This window comes from Rhinatrema bivittatum, chromosome 2 (assembly GCF_901001135.1).
Source record: "Rhinatrema bivittatum chromosome 2, aRhiBiv1.1, whole genome shotgun sequence".
Lineage (NCBI taxonomy): Eukaryota > Metazoa > Chordata > Amphibia > Gymnophiona > Rhinatrematidae > Rhinatrema > Rhinatrema bivittatum.
The window spans coordinates 462,878,717-462,898,099 of record NC_042616.1 but is presented as its reverse complement, the minus strand read 5'-3'; the positions used below and the strand labels follow the sequence as shown (position 1 = coordinate 462,898,099).

At 41.5% G+C, this 19,383-nt stretch overlaps 1 protein-coding gene across 1 annotated transcript in view; it reads right to left on the bottom strand.

Annotated features, from left to right (window-relative positions):
- The window catches only part of CDH20 (cadherin 20), a 400,608-nt gene that overhangs the window by 134,853 nt on the left and 246,372 nt on the right, over positions 1-19,383 (bottom strand). Inside the window, exon 5 of the mRNA XM_029590479.1 lies at positions 5,317-5,436. Coding sequence (XP_029446339.1) covers positions 5,317-5,436 — 120 coding nt within the window. The remainder of the gene's footprint in view (positions 1-5,316; positions 5,437-19,383) is intronic.

The window sequence follows — 19,383 nt, the reverse complement described above, 5'->3', positions numbered from 1 at the left end:
AGCCGATGGCCCGAGAGCGGGAGATTGCTCCCCGCGCCCCTGCTGGGCCACCAGGTAATTTTAAAAGGTTTTGGGGAGAGGGTCGGGAGGGTGGGGGAGGCTAAGGGGGTCATTGTAAAGTGTCGGGTGGGTTTTTTTTTTTAATTGGGCCATCGGCACCATTTATATTAATGGCAGCCAAAATGGCGCCGATGGCCCGAGAGCGGGAGATTACGCCGAGACCCCCCCAGTGGACCACCAGGTAATTTAAAACATTTTGGGGGGGGGTTCGGGAGGGTGGGGGATTTGTTTTAAAGGGTCGGGGTGGGTTTTGGGGTTGTTTTGGTGTGCCGGTTTTCCCGCCCTCCCCCCTCCCCCGATTTATGATTTTTCACAATGGATCGGGGGAATTTCTATTGTATCGCGACTCTAACGATTTTTGATGATTTAAAAAATATCTGATGATTTTTTTAAATCGTCAAAAAACAATTCACATCCCTATTATCATGTCTCTTCTCCAACTGGTTATTCCTCTCTCTATGCAGCCCAGCATCCCTCTGGCCTTAGCCATTACCTTGTCATATTTAAGTGTCAGGCACTTTCTTAAATGCTACTCAAAAGGTTTTTTTTCCAGAAAAGTGGTAGGATTTCCCCTAAAAACAGATTCTGCAATGGAAGCAGCCCTCCCTTTTCCTAACATAACCTATTTAAAATTTGAAATGAGGGATATGCACATTTTTTCAAAAGCACTCTATTAACAGTTAAAGGGCAAAGCAGCCTAGGATCAGCAAAATCTCTACTTCAGAATAATAAAGAGGCAAGAAAATTTGAAATCAGCAAACTTAGTGCAATTATAATAGCTACCAGATTAAGAAAAAAAGATTTTAAACAAGCAGAAATTAAGAAAATTATTAAATATAAAAAGCAAGGCAACAAAAAACCTAGCTTTTGGAAATCATTCCTTTGGGAATGGAATCACCAACTTGTGAATCGGATACATTTTTAAGTTATATGGTTACATAGAGCCAGACAACTTTAGGTGACTATGTACAGCGGGAAGCTTATCCTGCTGAATATCTGAGACAAGTATTCTGGCCAGATAACATGTCCACTTGCAGGCTTACTGAATATGAACTTCAACAGGCTTAATGCAGGTAAAATGTCACAATAGATCGACAGATACAGTTGCATAAAAACATTGCAACTATGTGATTAAATTATGCCAATAGGGAAATATTGAGCTCATTTGCTCATTTCCCAATCCATTAATTTTCAAATGTTTGTGCAACATCTTGCACAGTCCTTGTAATGCCCACAGTTTTGCTCTATCTCATAAGGTGGATTAAAGTGGCAAAGCTGGCTCTTTATATCCCAATTCCCACTGGCACCCAATCACTCCTTGAGTCCTCCGCTCAGTCTTCCTCTTGTTTTCTCCCCTAGCCCTCTTGCCCTGTCCTCTTGCCTTTTGGGGGCTACCTTCTCCTCTTCTAAAGTGCTACTCCCCTTCCCTCCACTCCCAGGCCTTTCTATTCCTCTTCCCACAGGTAGAAGGATAGTCGCTGACCTCTGACCAGCTTGGCCGTCACTTCTGAAATGCTGAGCATCCCTGCATATTACAAATTCCCTTCTAATTGCAAGAGGAGGCTGAGACATGTAGCAATTGGGTCAGGCTGGCAAATAAAAATATTTGCTATTCAAATCAATAGCAAATCTGGGATGCAGAGGATTACTCTTGATGGGTTCTCCTCCCAAATCTGGTAAGTCTGACATGTTCTGTGCCATATCATTGCATTATTCATGGAAAAACCTTTGACATTACTTTCTGTATATCTTCCCTCTTCTGGGTATCTTACCTTTGCGTTCTTAGTTCGTTTCTAAGTATAATTGTTACCACCTTCTATATAAATATCTTCCTACTTCTCTTTTCCCTTGACTACTCAGAGCATGCAATTGCCAGCTACCAGTGTGTGCGTGCATGCATTCCCTGGAGATTGTTCTGGAGGTAAAGAGATTGCCCCATTGCATTTTGGGTTGTGTATCCTGCTTCTTTTCTTCTGCTGCATTCTGTATTTTCTGTGAAGTATTTTGTGTTATCCATTTTTCTCACTTGAAGCACTTCTGGATCCAGTGGGAGGCTTGAAGGATGAAGAACCAGAGGGGACTTGAAGAGCTCGATATGAACTGGACAAACTGATGGACTCCTTGGAAAAACTGGGGTTTCCCATGCATGAGCGACTCGCCTGCATACGTATGTAAAAGCCGCTAAAGTCCTAGCCGATATATGCGCAGGAGGAGTACTTTAAATGATATGTGCGTACTTGCGAACACAATTTAAAATTGCAGCATCTCTCCACTCGTGCACCGATACGCACGTTTATGGGTGCGCGCATGTTCTTTTAAAATTACCCTGAAAGGGTCTGAAAATTACTAAGGCTTTTTCTCCCCATAGACACAGAATGGGGAAAAAGCCTTAGTAAATGAAGCCTTCAATTTGTACCTGAGTCAATGGAGGGTGAAATGACTTGCTCAAGGTCACAAAGAGTGACAGTGGGTGGGATTTGAGTCCTGGTTTCTGCGGTACTCAGCCCATGCCTTTAACCACTACGCTACTCCTCCAAGCACTTTTCACACCTTCTAAAGAAAGATCATTTATAGAACACAATTAATCAGTAATGTTTATCTGTGCAAATTGTTATTCAAGAAAATGTCAAAAGAATTTCTGAGGCTAGCATCTTATTTTTTGTTTCTTTAATAGAGAATCGTATAATCTTTTCAATTAGTACAATTTATTCAAATTAGAGGAAAATCTCACAATAAAGAAACAGTTCTCGATTTTCCTAGAGTCCCTTCACCTAATGCAAGGTGTTTGAATAAACGAAAACACTATCTTTCTCTAGAAAAATATATTTTTATAAAGGAAGATATTCTTTTTGGGTTAAAGGAATGCTCCATTTCAAACACCTTAGAGGTTGATATTCAAAGACTTTGTCCTATTAACTTTTGGAGTTACTCAGACAAAAGCAGAGAACTACAAATTTCCTCCTATTTTTCTGGCTCAGTTTTGCATGGGTAATTCATTATCCACACACATTTTAAGCAGAATAAAAAAAAAAAAAAAAAGGAGTTGATGATGGAGGTTTTCCGGGGTTATTGTTAAAATTTAGCTGGTGCTAAAATTAGCTAGGCAAGTTTGGTCAGAAAAATAACTTTATCTGGGAAACTTTAACCTGGCATATTCACTGGCAGACTTACCTAACTAACAGGGGGATTCATCATTCTCCAATGATTTCAGTAGAATGACGACGTGTGAAATCAAAAGAGGTGAGGGGCGAGAGTGTGCAGCTGGTCGCATCGCGGTGGTGCGCTTTTGCCTGCCGCAGTTGCAGTCGCCCTCATAGTGCCACGACAAAAGGTGGTGTTATTACCTGTGCTACTGCCAGCGATAACGTCCAAAACATTATCGCCCGGAGCGGCGCCCCCACTTCATTTGCCTTAACCATGCCCAAACTCATCCCTATCTCCACCCCTTCCCCTAATTTCAATTTTACCACTATGATATGGTAGTAATCGAGTGTGGTAGGGAGTTATCGTGTCCGATAACTCTCTAATGCATGCGGTGAGCTCACATCGCATTTTGATAAATAACCCTTTAAGTGCCTCTAAATACCTGCATACAATTACCTGGATACTCGCCTGCTGAATATCTGCCTCTTAAAGGAGTCTTGAAAATAGTAACATTGAAAAACTCTAAAAACAAAAAAAACAAGCAAACAAAAAACCCCAACCAAATAAACAAAAACCCCCCCTTCAAAACAAGCTCTCACTTGTACTTACATGACCAAGTAGAAGATGAATTTAAATTCTCTGAATCCTTTAAGAATGCAAACAAAGCTGGCTGCAAGGTACATTCTAAAAGGCTGCTGATGACATCGGCAGGCACCCATTTTATCATTAGTATACCCTAGCATGTGTGCTATTATCCTTTTGTGATCTTTTGACCTAAAATAGCCTCCCGAGCACAAATTCTCCCCCACCTTGTACTGCCAGCATGTGTTTTTGGATTCGCATTCCCTCACTGACATTAACTCATGGGACACCTATGCATGCCACCACCACTCATTGTTCTGAGCATATCCCAACTCTTAACCATTATCTCCCCAACTGCCAATGCAATCTTTGTAGCTAGAACTATGTTTTCATAATTTGCCACTCATACCACCAAAGTGGACCAAAGCCTGCTGCTATGCCCTGAAAATCTGCTCCTGCTTCGGCCTTCACCACTGCTCAGGCTGTTTGCCTCTTCCTACCACTGACATGTTGCCTGTACTGGGCCGTGCAGCCAACCTTGAAGGCTCCAAATTTGCAGCTTTAACTGAACCCTAAAGAGGCTGCTTCAACTATTCTTAAAAGGCCATCCACCTCTTCCAGACATGTGAGTTCTTTTAATTAAAGAAAATACTAGCCCTGGGAACAACTGTTCACAGGAGTAACATTTGTACTGCTGAAAGAAAACCTCTACCATCTAATTTAAGTAAAAGAAATCAGTAGGGCTCTCAGGAAAAAATGTTTTAAAAAGTAAGAAATAGTAAAATTACACATCAAACTTCTGAAATGTAAGCAGCAGTGAAATATTATGCTGCCTCTCCCTCACATGTTGCCAAATTTATAAGAGAAGTAATATGAAAAAAAAACCTGTTATTTTTCTAGTATATGTTCTTAGAATAGGTAGCAGATTGATATTTCAGAGGTTGCCATGAATCTTTTGTATTAATAATAATTTTTAATTTTTTCCTCTACTGTAAAGGTAGGTGCTAAGTGCCTCCAACATACTAACATGATCAAACGTCATTTTTCTATTATTATGGAGATCCGTGTCCTATGTTGTGTGTTGCATGAGCTATGAATGTTTATGGCATGTCAAAAGTTATTAACCAGAAGGTGAAGAATTATTTATTGTCTTGGTTGATTCCAAAACTTTTCTGGAAATTTAGGATGATGTTTCTGACCACTCCATTGATAGTGCCCTGTAAAAAAGATCATGTTGTAAAATAGTTTTAGCAATCTCTGTAATACCAATTAATTATAGCACTACCTACACATTTTTCCATGTTGAATAGTCTACTAGGGCAAACTGATTGGCACTTGCCAACTCCTGTTTGAGTTTTGCAGTAATACTTGCTTTTCACATTCTTGCCCCCATGTTTAACTACTTTGTTAATCCACTCTAATAATTCCTTGCATGTAAGACTGGTTCACTGGGCACTGGTAAATAATATGGATTTTCAATAGAATATCACCCACTTTTTTTTAAGCAAGTTCCTTGTTGAAATAAAGTACCTGTTTTTGAATCCACAGAGAAATACGGTTGTCCCTGGAGAATACTGTACACTAACCGGGCACTGTTTCCATAGGTAGGATCATCAGCATCTGTCGCTGTTACCTGGATGATGAAGGTACCTGGCAAAATAGATAGAACAGACAGAAATTTGTTAGAATCACAAAAAAGAATTAATAATGCAATGGCTCTATTTGTGTGGGAATGTTTATGGTTTGGAAAACAAAGAGCTTGTGAAAGTTTGTGTATTGATATCAATGGAAATTGATATCCACTATATATCCAAAGAAGAGGTACAGTGCAAGCAGCAGTGGTGCCAGCTTCTGCATTCTCCACCATCAATGCATCTGAAACCTGTATTGGTCAAGGAGCCAATGAGCAGTTGAATTTTCATGCCCATTTATTGTAGCCTCATGCCAGGAATGCAAGTGTTATCTAGCAAGAAATATGGAAACAGAAAGTCCAAGCCAAGCTAAGTAAGTAATAAAGGATGAAACAGTTAAAAGAGAAATGTTTTTATGGATCAACAGTGCAAGCTGAAAGAATGGAACAAACACTGTAAATCGATTGCTGAAAAAGCAAAGTTACAGAATGGAAAAATTGCTAAACATAACATAAGTAAGCACAAAAGGGGAAAGACAATAATATGATAAATGATTTGAAATAGACAGGTTTTTTTGTTTTGTTTTTTTTAAAGGAGACCTCTTTACTTTATTCCTCCAAATGAAATTTTGGGCATTTAATACTTGATATATTCTAAAATCCTTCTATAATATGAAAATAAGAATGAAATTGCAAGACCATGCCCTGGTGATCCCAAAAGAGAACTGATATTGTCAATATTGGTACGATGTAAGAAAAAAAGAAAGATTGGATGTTATGAACTAAAACAGACTAAAAAGCAGTCTGTTCCAATAGCAAAGTACATACTACCTTTAATAATGTTTTTGATTGTAAAGCCTCTGAAAAAAGGAAAAATCAACAATGGGGTTATTTCATGATATTTATAAAAATCTGTGGCTCACAGAGGTGTTGGTAAGGAAATGGATTCTAGAAACATAGTTGTAGAAAAAAGATCATATGGCTAATTTAGTCTGCTCATCTACAAAACTACTCAGCTCTATAATCCTTATCACTCTGTCAGAGATGCCCTGTCTTGTAGAGATGTGAATCGTGTCCTCGATCGTCTTAACAATCGATTTCGGCTGGGAGGGGGAGGGAATCGTATCGTCGCCGTTTGGGTGTTTAGAGTATTGTTAAAATCGTTAAAATCATGAACCGGCACACTAAAACCCCCTAAAACCCACCCCGACCCTTTAAATTAAATCCCCCATCCTCCCCAAATGCCTTAAATTACCTGGGGGTCCGTAGCGGCGGTCCATAGCTTAAATTACCCCCGGGTCCGTAGCTAAATCAGGGGAAGGGGGAGAGCAGGAAATCCAGCACACTAAATCGTGGTGTCTTCAGCCGGCGCCATTTTGCAAAATGGCCACCGCAAAATGGCGGCGGCCATAGACCAATACGATTCGACGCAGGAGGTCGTTCCGGACCCCCGCTGGACTTTTGGCAAGTCTTGTGGGGGTCAGGAGGCCCCCCCCAAGCTGGCCAAAAGTTCCTGGAGCGATCTCCTGCCGCGAATCGTTTCCGTACGGAAGGAGATCGACTGCAGGAGGTCGTTCAGCGAGGGTTCGCTGAACGACCTCCTGCAGTCGATCTCCTGCCGGCGCCATTTTCCGTACGGAAACGATTCGCGGCAGGAGATCGCTCCAGGGCCCCCCGCTGGACCCCCAGGAACTTTTGGCCAGCTTGGGGGGGGCCTCCTGACCCCCACAAGACTTGCCAAAAGTCCAGCGGGGGTCCGGAACGACCTCCTGCGTCGAATCGTATTGGTCTATGGCCGCCGCCATTTTGCAAAATGGCGCCGGCTGAAGACACCACGATTTAGTGTGCCGGATTTCCTGCTCTCCCCCTTTCCCCGATTTAGCTACGGACCCGGGGGTAATTTAAGCTACGGACCGCCGCTACGGACCCCCAGGTAATTTAAGGCATTTGGGGTGGGGGATTTAATTTAAAGGGTTGGGGTGGGTTTTAGGGGGTTTTAGTGTTCCGGGGGTGGGTTTTAGGGTGTTTTAGTGTGCCGCTGGACCCCCAGGTAATTTAAGGCATTGGGGGGGGGGGGTTCGGGAGGGTGGGGGATTTAATTTAAAGGGTCGGGTGTGGGTTTTAGTGTGCCGGTTTTCCTGCCCTCCCCCTTCCCCCGATTTACGATTTTTTGACAATAAATCGGGGGAATTGGTATTGTATCGTGGCCCTAACGATTTTTGACGATTTAAAATATATCGGACGATATTTTAAATCGTCAAAAAACGATTCACATCCCTACGTCTTGTCCCATGCTTTTTTGAATTCAGATACTGTCCTTGGGGAAGCTATTCCATGCATCCACCACTCATTCTATAAATAAATATTTCCTTCCATTATTCCTGAGTTTACCCTCTATCACCCTCATCTCATGACCCCTCAATTCTAGAACTTCCTTTTCTTTGAAAGAGGCCTGCCTCCTATCCATTGATAATTTGAATGTTTTAAAATATCTCCCCTGTCCCATCTTTCCTCTACAGTATTTATATTTAGAACTTTAAACCTATCCCCATATGTTTTATAAAAAAAAGATCATTAATCATTTTAGTAGCTACCCTTCGGATTCACTCCATCTGGTTAATATCCTTTTGAAAGTTCAGTCTACAGAATTTTACACAGTATTCCAAATTAGGGATGTGCATTCATTGGCCATTTGTTTCATTACTTTTGTGGGTATGCACGTACCTCATGAATTTATAGTTTGCACATAAGAATGGATGGTATGCATGTAACTTGTTAATAAAATACGCACATACCATCCGTTCTTACGCCTGTACTATAAATCCGTGATATTTGTGCGTACCCATGAAATGAATGGCCCAACGAATGCACGTCTCTATTCCAGCTTAGGTCTCATCAGGGATTTATACAGGAAAAATATCACCTCCAATATTCTGCTGACCATTCCTCTCCCTATGCACCCAAGCATTGTTCTGGCTTTAGACATGACCTTATCCATTCTTGTGTCCACTATGAGATCATCAGATATGATTCTCCCTGAATCCCCAGGAAAACCCAGGGGGCAGGTACCTTAGACTTAGAGTACTTAAAGAACTCCACCCTATCATTTTAAAACTGAAACCTGAAGAATTTCCTAAGTACATCTAAACAAATCATAGCCTATGGAGCTATCAGAAACAATTGAGCAATAGCAAAACCTCTCACATCTAATAAAAAATAGCAAAAGCTTTGCAGCAGGATGTCAGTGCACTAAAGACTATGTACTAAAGTGCATTAAAGTTAATGTTCATGTTAATGTATGTTAAAATGCATTACATTTATGCATTGAATAACTCTTAACTGCTAACATGGCATCCATAAGTCACATTAAAAATAATATGATGAAGTACATTTTTAATACAGTGGCCTATTTAAACATGTAAAAATATAGTGTTAATGAGCTATTTACAGGGTACTTACAAAGGTGCATAAAATTTATCTCAGCTGCATCTAATAACACCTGAAAGGGTATACTGAACAGCTAGTGTGCCAAATGTATTAGTGTACTAGCAGTTAAATGGGAGGAGACAGCGTCCTGGGCCTCTCCTCTGCAGATACAAATCTCTCTGAAATATCCAATGGCTAATCTAAAAAAAATCACTTAACCATCTTTAGTAATAAGTCAGCTTTGGTAAGGCAGCATAACATCTCTTGTACAATCTTGACTAAATCATCTTCTAATATACAGATAATCAAGATAGAGTAAAGCATAGAAAGACGTAATGTAATTCAGCTAGAACTATGTCCACAAACTATTGACATATATTCCTGGTGCAGTAGCCATATGTCAGGCAAAAAAGGCATGTTGTTTCCCTCTCTGGAACTGGAGTTTGCTTGGTTTGAGGCTGGTATAAGATTTACCGGTACTATTGTGCATTTCACATATTCTGAATTAAAAGACTGAAAGTTAAATGTTATTAGAGACATAGCACTAAGAAACAGCATCAAGTGATTGGTGAAATTTAAGAGGTAGCCACATGTTAGCAAGACTGTCACACAGCACAAATCTCTTTTTGGCCTACAGTCTGGCTGCCGTTTCCTTAGCTGCTATTGCCTCCTGCAAGCAGGACTAAGGTTAGAACTTGGCAGATGGCAATAGGTGTGGATCAAAAGGAAGCGAAGTAAAATTATCATTACTTGACACTAACTGGGTTGCGGCACTAAGTAATGGCATAAACTTAGGGATGGCAAAGGGCTGGAAGTGCTGAGAAAATCACCGTGGCCCAACCAGTGGGAACAATAGGAAAGGGAGTAATTAAGAAAGTAATGGCAATGAAAAATAAATAAAAGAAGTTCTCAGAAGAGACATAGTCACACAGTATTTAGCAAGTCGTAACTCAACTAAGAAATATATTTATGAGCCAATGAAAATCTTTTCTGTCCATGCATGTTTTTTCCTCTGATTAATTGTACCTGCAAGAAAGGGCTGCATTCCATATGCAGAGCCCTGCTGGTTTGGGAGATATGCATCAGCTGAAAAGAGGTTAACTGACCCCCCTAAACTGGATTTTGGATTTTAGATTTAATTATTTGCCTTTCGAGATGCAAGCTCAAGGCGAATTACAGTCAGGGTTACTGCATCCTATTAAGGCAATTGTATTTGAAGGGAGGCATTTGAAACCTGATGATGTAGTCAAAATATCATCTGTGCCCTCTGGAGACAAGAGCCTTAGAGTAAGACATGAGGTGTTACCATTGCTCTTCTACATGTAGCCGGTCCCTTATTTGTGTAGTTTCCATCAACTAGAGGGCTAAAGGTCTGGATCCAAGACCAGTGAGGGAAAGAAAATCATTCTGAGCACCTGGCGTGGTCAGTCACTGGCAAATACAAAAGGTTCACCCTCCAGCTGGATGAGGCTCCAAAAGAACAGCAAGACCCAAAATAGGAGCAATAATGAGCAAATCAACAAAAAGGGTTAGGCGGCACTCACCCCAGGTCCATCCATTCAGCTGGGGGCATTAGAGAAAATGACCAGACGGAGTCCTTGATGGTGTTCAAATTAAACTGCTTACTGTAACTTAAATATGAGCATTCAAGCCAAGACTGAGAACATCAAAGAAAGCAGAAAATATTAAAGTGAAGAAAGCAATTGTCTCCTTGTCCATTTTAGGTCTTCTCACTAATCTCCCTTCTCCTTCACCTCCATCTATGTCACATATATCCTTCCCAGTAATGGTAGGACAACTGGAGTGATTTTCCAGCATGCACTGGTCAGATGAAAAAATTATCCCCAAGCTCAAAACTTTAGAAAAGTCCCAAACTGAGTCAAAAAGGTCTCAGCTATCGCTAGTACAAGAGTTCAACCCTTCTCAGATGTCTCAAGTAGAAGAGTCCAAAAATATACTTCTTCTTACTCTTGCTTCTCCTTGTGTTCAGGCAAAAAAGATCCTCTGAATTCAGTCCTTCAGGATCCCGGGGGAATGCCCAATCATCCAGGATGAACCAGTCTGCTTCCAAAACCCTCTCTCACTTTCAAAAATTCCAAAAGCCCCAACTGTAGGTCTAAACCTCCAGGGATGAGAAAAAAAAAAAGAATCCTACAGCCAAGTCCCAAACTCTTCTCAATAGCTCCAAAAATTGAACTTGAGATCCTGGGTGAATCTCTAACTACTCCTCTTCTCATCAACTCCTAAACCTCTAAAGACTGAGTACTCTCATGGGGATATTTATATCCCACTCAGGCCTTTCCCCCCAAAAGGTGTGTGTGTGTGTGGGGGGGGGGGGGGGATCCTAAATATCAAAAACACCTCCTACAGCCCATTACTGGAAAAATACTTGGGAGCAAACGATAACTGGCAGAGCCCTGTCACATATAATTTAGATTTTGGAAGATGTTGATTCAGTAATACCAGGGCTTCTCTTCTACTCCTGGTATTTCTGTTACCATCTCTGCATTGACTCCTCAGTTTGACTATGTAGTCAGAAATCTCTTTTAGGATTTGCCAAGATAATAGCAGAGGGCTTTTCTATAAAACTGTTTCTTTCAATGAGTCTTTATTTAGATCAAAAGCTAGAAAGTAACAACTAAAGCTGCTTTCCACAGAAAAATGTAATGGGGGGGGGGGGGGGCGGAAGGGAGGGGGTGCTCTGCTAATTTCAGACACAAAAGTCCTTCTTGGCAGTTGGCACCTGCAGGGAATAAATTATTTTGGCATGACTGTGTAGATCAAAATGGTGGAGGGGTGGCATAGAATCAAGCATGATAAAAATCCAGCAGGAAAGAAAATGCATTGTGGAATCCTTATGGATAGCAGTTCCATGTGTGACAGGTAAAAGATGTAGCAGTGGGGGTGTACTATCGGCCACCTGGGAACAATTAAGAAACAGATTGAAATGCTAGCAGAAATTATAAAGGCAAAGAAATCTGGCAAAACAATAATAATGGAAGATTTCAATTACCCCAGTGATTGGGTCAATGTCTCATGGGGACATGCTAGAGAGGTTAAGTTTCTAGATGCCATAAATAACTGCTTCAGTGAGCAGGTGGTCCTAGAACCAATGATTGGGGCAGCTCCTCTAGATCTAGTCCTCAGTGAAGTGCATGATCTATGATGGGGTCTTTAAGCAATAGCTATCATAATGGAATCAGGTTTGATATAATCACTGGAGGAAGGACTTTAAGTAAAATTATTATAGTAGTATATAACTTTAAAAAGGGAGATTATGATATAATGAGGAAACTAATTAAAAAAAACTAAAAGAAGTAGTTACAACAAAGCCTAAAAGTTTGCACCACCATCAATGTGGGTTCTGAAAAAAATCATAGCATCAAAACCCTGCTGGTGTATGGTTTGGAAACAGCTGAAAAACTGAATGAATTATTTGCCTTGGTCTTTATAGAGGAGCATATTGGGAACATACCCACACCTGAAGTATTTTTTAAAAGTGAGGATTTTGAGCAACTAAAAACAAGTCTCTGTGATAATGGAGGATGTCATAGATCAAATTGACTAACTAATGTGGCCCCTTTCAGGCCATTAGAGTGTGTTCTATGTTTTAACTCTACAAATTTTCCAGCAGGGGAAGGTTCATGGAGAATTCAGGGACGTGTGAGTTGGACAGTGATTTGTGCAAAGCTGATTCCTGCTAAGGGGATGGGTTGCTGGTGTGGTATAAATAAAATATGCTTCTCACAAAGCACAAGGGTTAGCAGAGTAGAGAGACTGAGGGGGATTCTCTCCAAGGGTTTACAGAGGTCAGTGCTGAAGATTTGCACAGAGGTGAGTTTGAAGTTTGTTTTTTTTGTAAGAGCTGGAGCTTTTTGCAATTGCAGCCTGGAAGAGTGCAGGGCTGGATTGTGGAAGCCCGAGGTTTGCTGCCAGTACTGTCTGATATGCCAGCCCACAGGATAAGGAGGAACCATCTTGCGTGGGGAAGGCACAGTCAGAAGGGGGAAGAAGAGAAGTTTTCATAACTGTTCTTCAGCTGGGTATCTTGAACCGTGTTGAGGTATTTCTAAATGATATTTTTGAGATTTCCTGGACTGTTATGCTATTTTCCTGTTATTTGCCTGAACTTAACTTTTTAGATTTTTAATTAATTATTTATCTGTTTTGGAACAAACTTTCCTTGGTGTGGGCGCCTATTTATCTTTTTGAGTGCAAGCCTCTCTTCAGGCCTTATAGTTCTGCTGCCCCCCCCCCCCCCCCATTGCACCGAATCCTGATTCTAGGGCTGTAAATAGATTTATTCCTATCCCTACAGCTGCCAAAGGTGACCCCTGGTATAGGAGGGGATGGAATTACACGAAAGATTAACAAATCACTTGAATCAGATGGTATCCACTCCAGAGTCCTAAAAGAACTCAAACATGTGTAACCCCTTCTTGGTTTTAGAGTCCCTCCCTAATGCAGAGGTTATAGCAAGTCCCAGAGCCAATTTCACCTTCCCAAATCTTTAAACTTCCTCTCAAATATCTGACTTCTGACTCTGGGTGCCAGGGTTCCACTGGTGGGGAGAAGGACCAAGCATCTGGGACCCTTGATGATACAGGGGGATCTCTTCCACATAATCACGCTTCCAAACTTACTCACATAGGAAGTTCTCTTCAGGCAAGTTCTCAAGGAAAGAAGAATAAAAAAAAAAAAATAAAGCAATAGACTGGGAGTGGTGTTCAACAAAAAATATTAACTTCAACTTATCCATGCCAGAATGGAAAAAAATCATCATCATAGAAAATGAAATTGAAGCTCCCAATATTACAGTCTCTTTGTCCATCTCTGACCTCAGTGGTTGAAAAGGCAAAGATAGAGATTCAAAATGTGGGGTAGGAAGGTAAAGGCCAAAACAATTCCTCTCCTCAAAATAGGAAAAACATTCTCTTCTAAGAACAATTTACGTACTTCTATTCAAAGCACTGCCATCCCACTTAGCTGTTAGACAGACAGGCAGTCTCAGCTCAATGCCTTCCAAGAAAGGGGCTTCCTTCTACGATGGTCAGGTAAGGAAAAAAACAAAATGACTCACTGTAAGACAAAAATCTCTTTTCTTAGCTTCTCGCCACATGGGGAAAACCCTTCCTGGTCCACGAGGGCACAACAGATAGGATTTCTTCCTATTATTCCTTCTTGCATGCTGAGGGACCTATGAGGATTTCCAGCAACATAACTCCAAGCTTCCAGAACGCAACACTAAAGTCAAACACAATTTGAGCATGCTCAACCCAGTTTATAAAGGGGATCTTGGTCAATCCCAAAATAAGGGGGAATGGCCAACACCTAGGGAGGAACTAAAAATGCAAAAATCTCCCAGAAGATAGAACTAGGGAAAATAGTAAGGGTGTGTGGGAATAAGTGGTGATTCCCTCAAGCCTGGAGACAAACTAATCTGATAATAGCTTTGATTAAAACAGTATATCTTTATTAATGCTTCAAACATGCATAACAGTACACCGAGAGTACACTGAGTGTACAGTGCACAGAGAGTACACTGTTCACTCAATACAGTTCATTACTGCTTCTCTCAGTACTCACAGATCAGCTTTATCTCAGCTTAGTGTTTGGACAGTATTTCATTACAGGAGCTGCCTTCTTCCTGGAGACCCAGGCTTAGTCTGGTTAACCCCTCCTGGATCCCAATATCTTATTCCCCAGTCTCTGGTTATGCCCTCTGAGCCCCATCTGCCCCTCGGGATCTCAACAGTAGAGCATACTCTCCTTAAGTAATTTAAGGTGGTTAGGCATCTAGCCTGCTCATGCACAGGTACATAGGGAAACACTAGGGGCACTGCTTCACAGGGAACAAAGCCATCATTACACATGAAATTGAAAATCTGTTGCTAGTAATCAGTAACCTATCATTTTAAAACAGCCACTGTACCTGAAGACTGGAGGGTGGCCAATGTGATGTCATTTAAAAAAAAAAAAGCTCCCAGAGTCATCGCATGAACCAGACAGCATCATTCCAACAACAGTCCAAGCGCTCACATATCTGATGTGTGAGAATTCCTCACAATTGGCTTGTGATTTAACAACTTTTCTCAAATCTGTTTATTGATTGGGGGGGGGGGGCACTATTCTACTATACTACAGGATGGACTCTTGAACTCTGAGCTCCTTTCCCACCTCTAGAACTGAAGTCCTTAAGCCCTTTCAGATCTGGGTTTTTTGGGTGCCTTTAGTGTTTATCGAGCTACTTTACCCACCAATGGTTACCAGAAAGCGAACAACTGACTTGAAACAGTTTTCTTTCAGCAAGGTCGCGGTGGAGTTGCTTAGTGAAGTTGGTGACCATGCTGTTAAAGGAGCCGGCGAAATGAGTAACAAGGACATCGAGGCCCCAACATTATTGCCTCACCCTACCTCGGATCACTTACAAGAATGTGCTGATTCCCCCTTGAAATCTGAACTCTAAAAAGGGTTCTTAGAGCTATTGGCTGAAATGCATCAATACAAGGCTGACTTGCTGCCTCTATCTCAGAAGTTTGGGAGGATTTGATGGCACTGGGTCACAGAGTGGATGATCTTGATTCCTGCACAGAAAGTCATGGAGCGGTACTAAATGTTCTGAGCTTGCAAAGCAAGGCCTTGATTGCTGAGATTGCTATACTAGTCAAGAAAGTGGAAGACCTAGAAAACTGCTTGAGAAGATCTAACATCAAAATAAGAGGAGTCCCGGAGTTGTGAGAATTTAACAATTTTGTTGCTACTGCCTCTGTGATTTGCACTTTTTTGCTATCCCATAAAGAAGGCAATTTAGAAGGATCATCAAGCCTGGAGCCCTGCATCAAAATTGAGCGAGCCCATAGGGCCCTTGGGCCTTGATAGGATAATAAGCCAAGAAACATTTTCTTAAACTTTCACAGTTTTGCACAGATGGAAAATATCATAGGAGTGCCAGGAAAAAGCTTGTGTGGCAATGGAACGGTGTTGATATTTCTATTTATAATGACTTGGCACTGAGCACCCTCCGAAGCACTATGAGATGCATGAGGTCACCAATGCTCTCCGCAGCAAGGACATTTGTTACCGGTGGACATTTCCATTTGCTCTATTTTTTCAATACAAAGGGACCTCGTATCTCATCAAATCATTATCTGAAGCGGCTGCCACCTTTAAGCAAGCAGGCCTGGAGGTCAGCTTTTCTGTCCCGTTTACAGCTTCAGCTGTGACAACCACCGAGCCGACGTCAAGATGCGCTGAGCTGGACAGGCTGGACGATGCCAACTTGCTGAGTCCCAGGACACTTTATCTGGCCACGGTTGAGACTCTACTACTGCATCTTTTTGGACCTATATAACCCTTTCTTTAACCTGGTAGTACAGTGGGATGTTGGTCACTGTGTTTTACTTGAGACATCGGGTTTGTTGGCTTGATTGACACACACCTAGTGCTAAGCTAGTATGCTTGCACCATTTATCTGAATATGGGTATCGGTTTTCATTTGTTTCTATTTTCATGCTTTTCTCTGGTGGGGGGAGGGGGGGCTGGGAGTTCATTTTCTGTTTGTGGAGTTGCCCTCAATAGATAGGGAACCTCTGGTTAGGTGGAGTGGATCGGTTTATGGGGGAGTGTTATGGGGGTTAGAGTTCTCCTTTTCATTTAGTTTCTTTTTGATTATGCACTTCCTAAATGTGTCATTGGTATTCATTTTCTCATGGGTGTGCCCTCTAACTTCAGCCCTATATATCATTATTTGTTCTCTGTCTAATCATATTTCCTTAAAATGTCTAGCATATTTTCCCTTAATGTGAAAGGCCTCAACTCCCACAGGAAACACTTTTCACTTTGTAGGGAGTTAGTCTCTCAAAAGATTTCTATTGCATTCTTGCAAGAGACCCATTTTCATAGAAGGCATGAACACTTATCCTTTAAAGAGTTTCCCCATTAATATTTGCGAGCAAGTGGTAAGAGTGCTCGATATGTGGGAACTAGTATACTTATCTCTTCTCGACTTGTACATGAGTTATTATTTCAGATTTTGGACCTGGGTGGTCGGGATGTGTTCATTAAAATTTGGGTTGGGCCTGATATTTTTTCTCTTATATCTCTGTATGCTCTTAACCAGGACCAAAGGTATTTTCTGACTTGAATTAGAGATTTATTAGACTCTTATGGGGAGGCTTTTATAATTATTGGGGGAGATTTCAATCTCACTCTGCACCCCAGTCTCGATAATTCCCTATTAATGCTAATAATAATTGTGTGCAAGGTCCCAGGAAATTCCCTACTACAGTTATGGAAGACTGGAACCTTGTAGATGCTTGGAGGCAATATATATTTCCCAACATCTACTCTCCACCGCATGATACCTATTCCCACATAGATTTTTTCTTAGTTCACAAAATCCTGCTACCTAGGATTCACGCAGTTGACGTGGGTCCCATCACTTGGTCAGACCATACCCCTGTGTGGCTGGATTTCTACCTTCAGGAGAGGGATGCTGGTTTGCATTTTTGGTGCCTGAATGAATCTTTGCTTAGGAATGATCTTTCATACAATCCTTGGGCTACCAGTTACAGGAGTATTTTCACTTAAACTCCCAGTCTTCTGATTCATATGGAGTGATATGGGAATGCTCGAAAGCTGTGGCTAGAGGTCTCCTCATTTCCAAGGCTGCATCTTGTAAGCAAAAAAGCGGGACCTGCTAAGAGTTTCTTTTGTAGCTAAGATTGAGTAGCTCACCAGCCAGCATATGCATATGCAATCACAAAAGTCTATCATAAATTACTGGCAGTTAGGAACGAGCTTTGACAGCTGGATAACAACAAGATATAGCATTCCCTTGACTTAACTAAGCAAGTTTATTTTGAAGGGGGAGATAAGGTGGGGCATTTTCTAGCTCGTTAATTTAAATCCCGATTGGCACAAAGCATCATCCCTAAAGTTAAAGATATGATGGGAAGGATATGTACGGATGCCATTGAAATTCGAAACAGTTTTTCTGATTTTTACTCTGTTCTATACAGTAAGGATGTTTCCATTTTGGATTCTGATATTTGAGCTATTTGCAGTCCATGTCTTTGCCTTCTCTGTCTTATGCACAGCAGTAGTATCTGGACAGTCCCATTACAATTAATGAAGTTCTTCAGGTGATTAAGACTCTTAAGCCTAGTAAATCCTCCAGGTTGGATGGATTCTCTAGTGCATATTATCAAAAATTTTCCTCCATCTTAGCTGAACCCTTAACTGCTTTATTTAATTTTGTCCTAGAGTATGGATCTTTTCATGACCATTCCAATGTTGCAGGGATAACTATCATTGCTAAGCCGGGTAGAGACCATTCCTTGTGTGGGTCTTACTGATCCTTTTCTTTAATCAATCTAGATCTGAAGATCCTAGCTAGAGTTCTAGCCTTGCGATAAATCATTTTCTGCCCTCGCTGATCCACTCTGATCAAGTGGCTTCATACCACAACGTATGGCTGCACACATAGTACGCAAAATCACTGATCTTATGTAGTGGTTGGATAGAGAGCATATTCCATCCATCCTATTATCCATAGATGCCAAGAAGGCCTTTGATCTTGTTCATTGGCCATTTTTATTCCATACTTTACAGAAGATGCAATTTGGCCCTTTTTTCTTCAGTGGGTACAGAAACTTTATGAGCTTCCTAGAGCTAAAATGAAGGTGAATGGAGGTTACGGGCAGGACTTCCCCAATGACAAACCTTTTCCGTCAGAAAAAAATCAGCAGAACCAGAGGTCACGAGCTGAGGCTCCAGGGAGGAAGACTAATAACCAATGTCGGGAAGTATTTCTTCACAGAAAGGGTGGTGGATGCCTGGAATGCCCTTCCGGAGGAAGTGAAGTCTAAAACTGTGAACAACTTCAAAGGGGCGTGGGATAAACACTGTGGATCCATCAAGCCTAGAAGGCGTGAATAAAGTGGAGGCATTCAAACACTGCACGGAGCGGCAGTAGCCACAGAGGCATTCACGGAGCGGGATGCCAGTGGCCAGTAGTTAGTGTTCCACCTTCACGGAGTGGAAGGATGGAGGGCTGCTATCTCCAAAAAAAAATAAAAAATAAAAAAACAAACAAACAAAAACAGGGGTGGGTAAGAGTATGGGGCAGGGGTGTGGCCTGCTTGTTACAGTGGTTGCTTCCCCTAATTGAGCTGGATGTCACTTGGATGCAGATACAGAGCTGCTCTCTAAATTGGTGGTGGGGTGGAGGGGAATTAGGGCTGGAGCATACTGGAAGCCGATAGTAACAGGTGGGAGAGAGAAAAATGGAAAAAAAATGGATAAAGTGCGTAGCTTGCTGGGCAGACTGGATGGGCCATTTGGTCTTCTTCTGCCGTCATTTCTATGTTTCTATGTTTCTATGTTAGAGGGACTAGGCAGGGCTGCTCACTCTCCCTACTCTTATTTGCATTGTTTTTAGAACCCTTTGCATCACGGATTAGGTCTTCATCTTTAATTAAGGGGGTACAGTTGGGAGAGTCTCATTTCAAATTATCCTTATTAGTGGATGACATTATGTT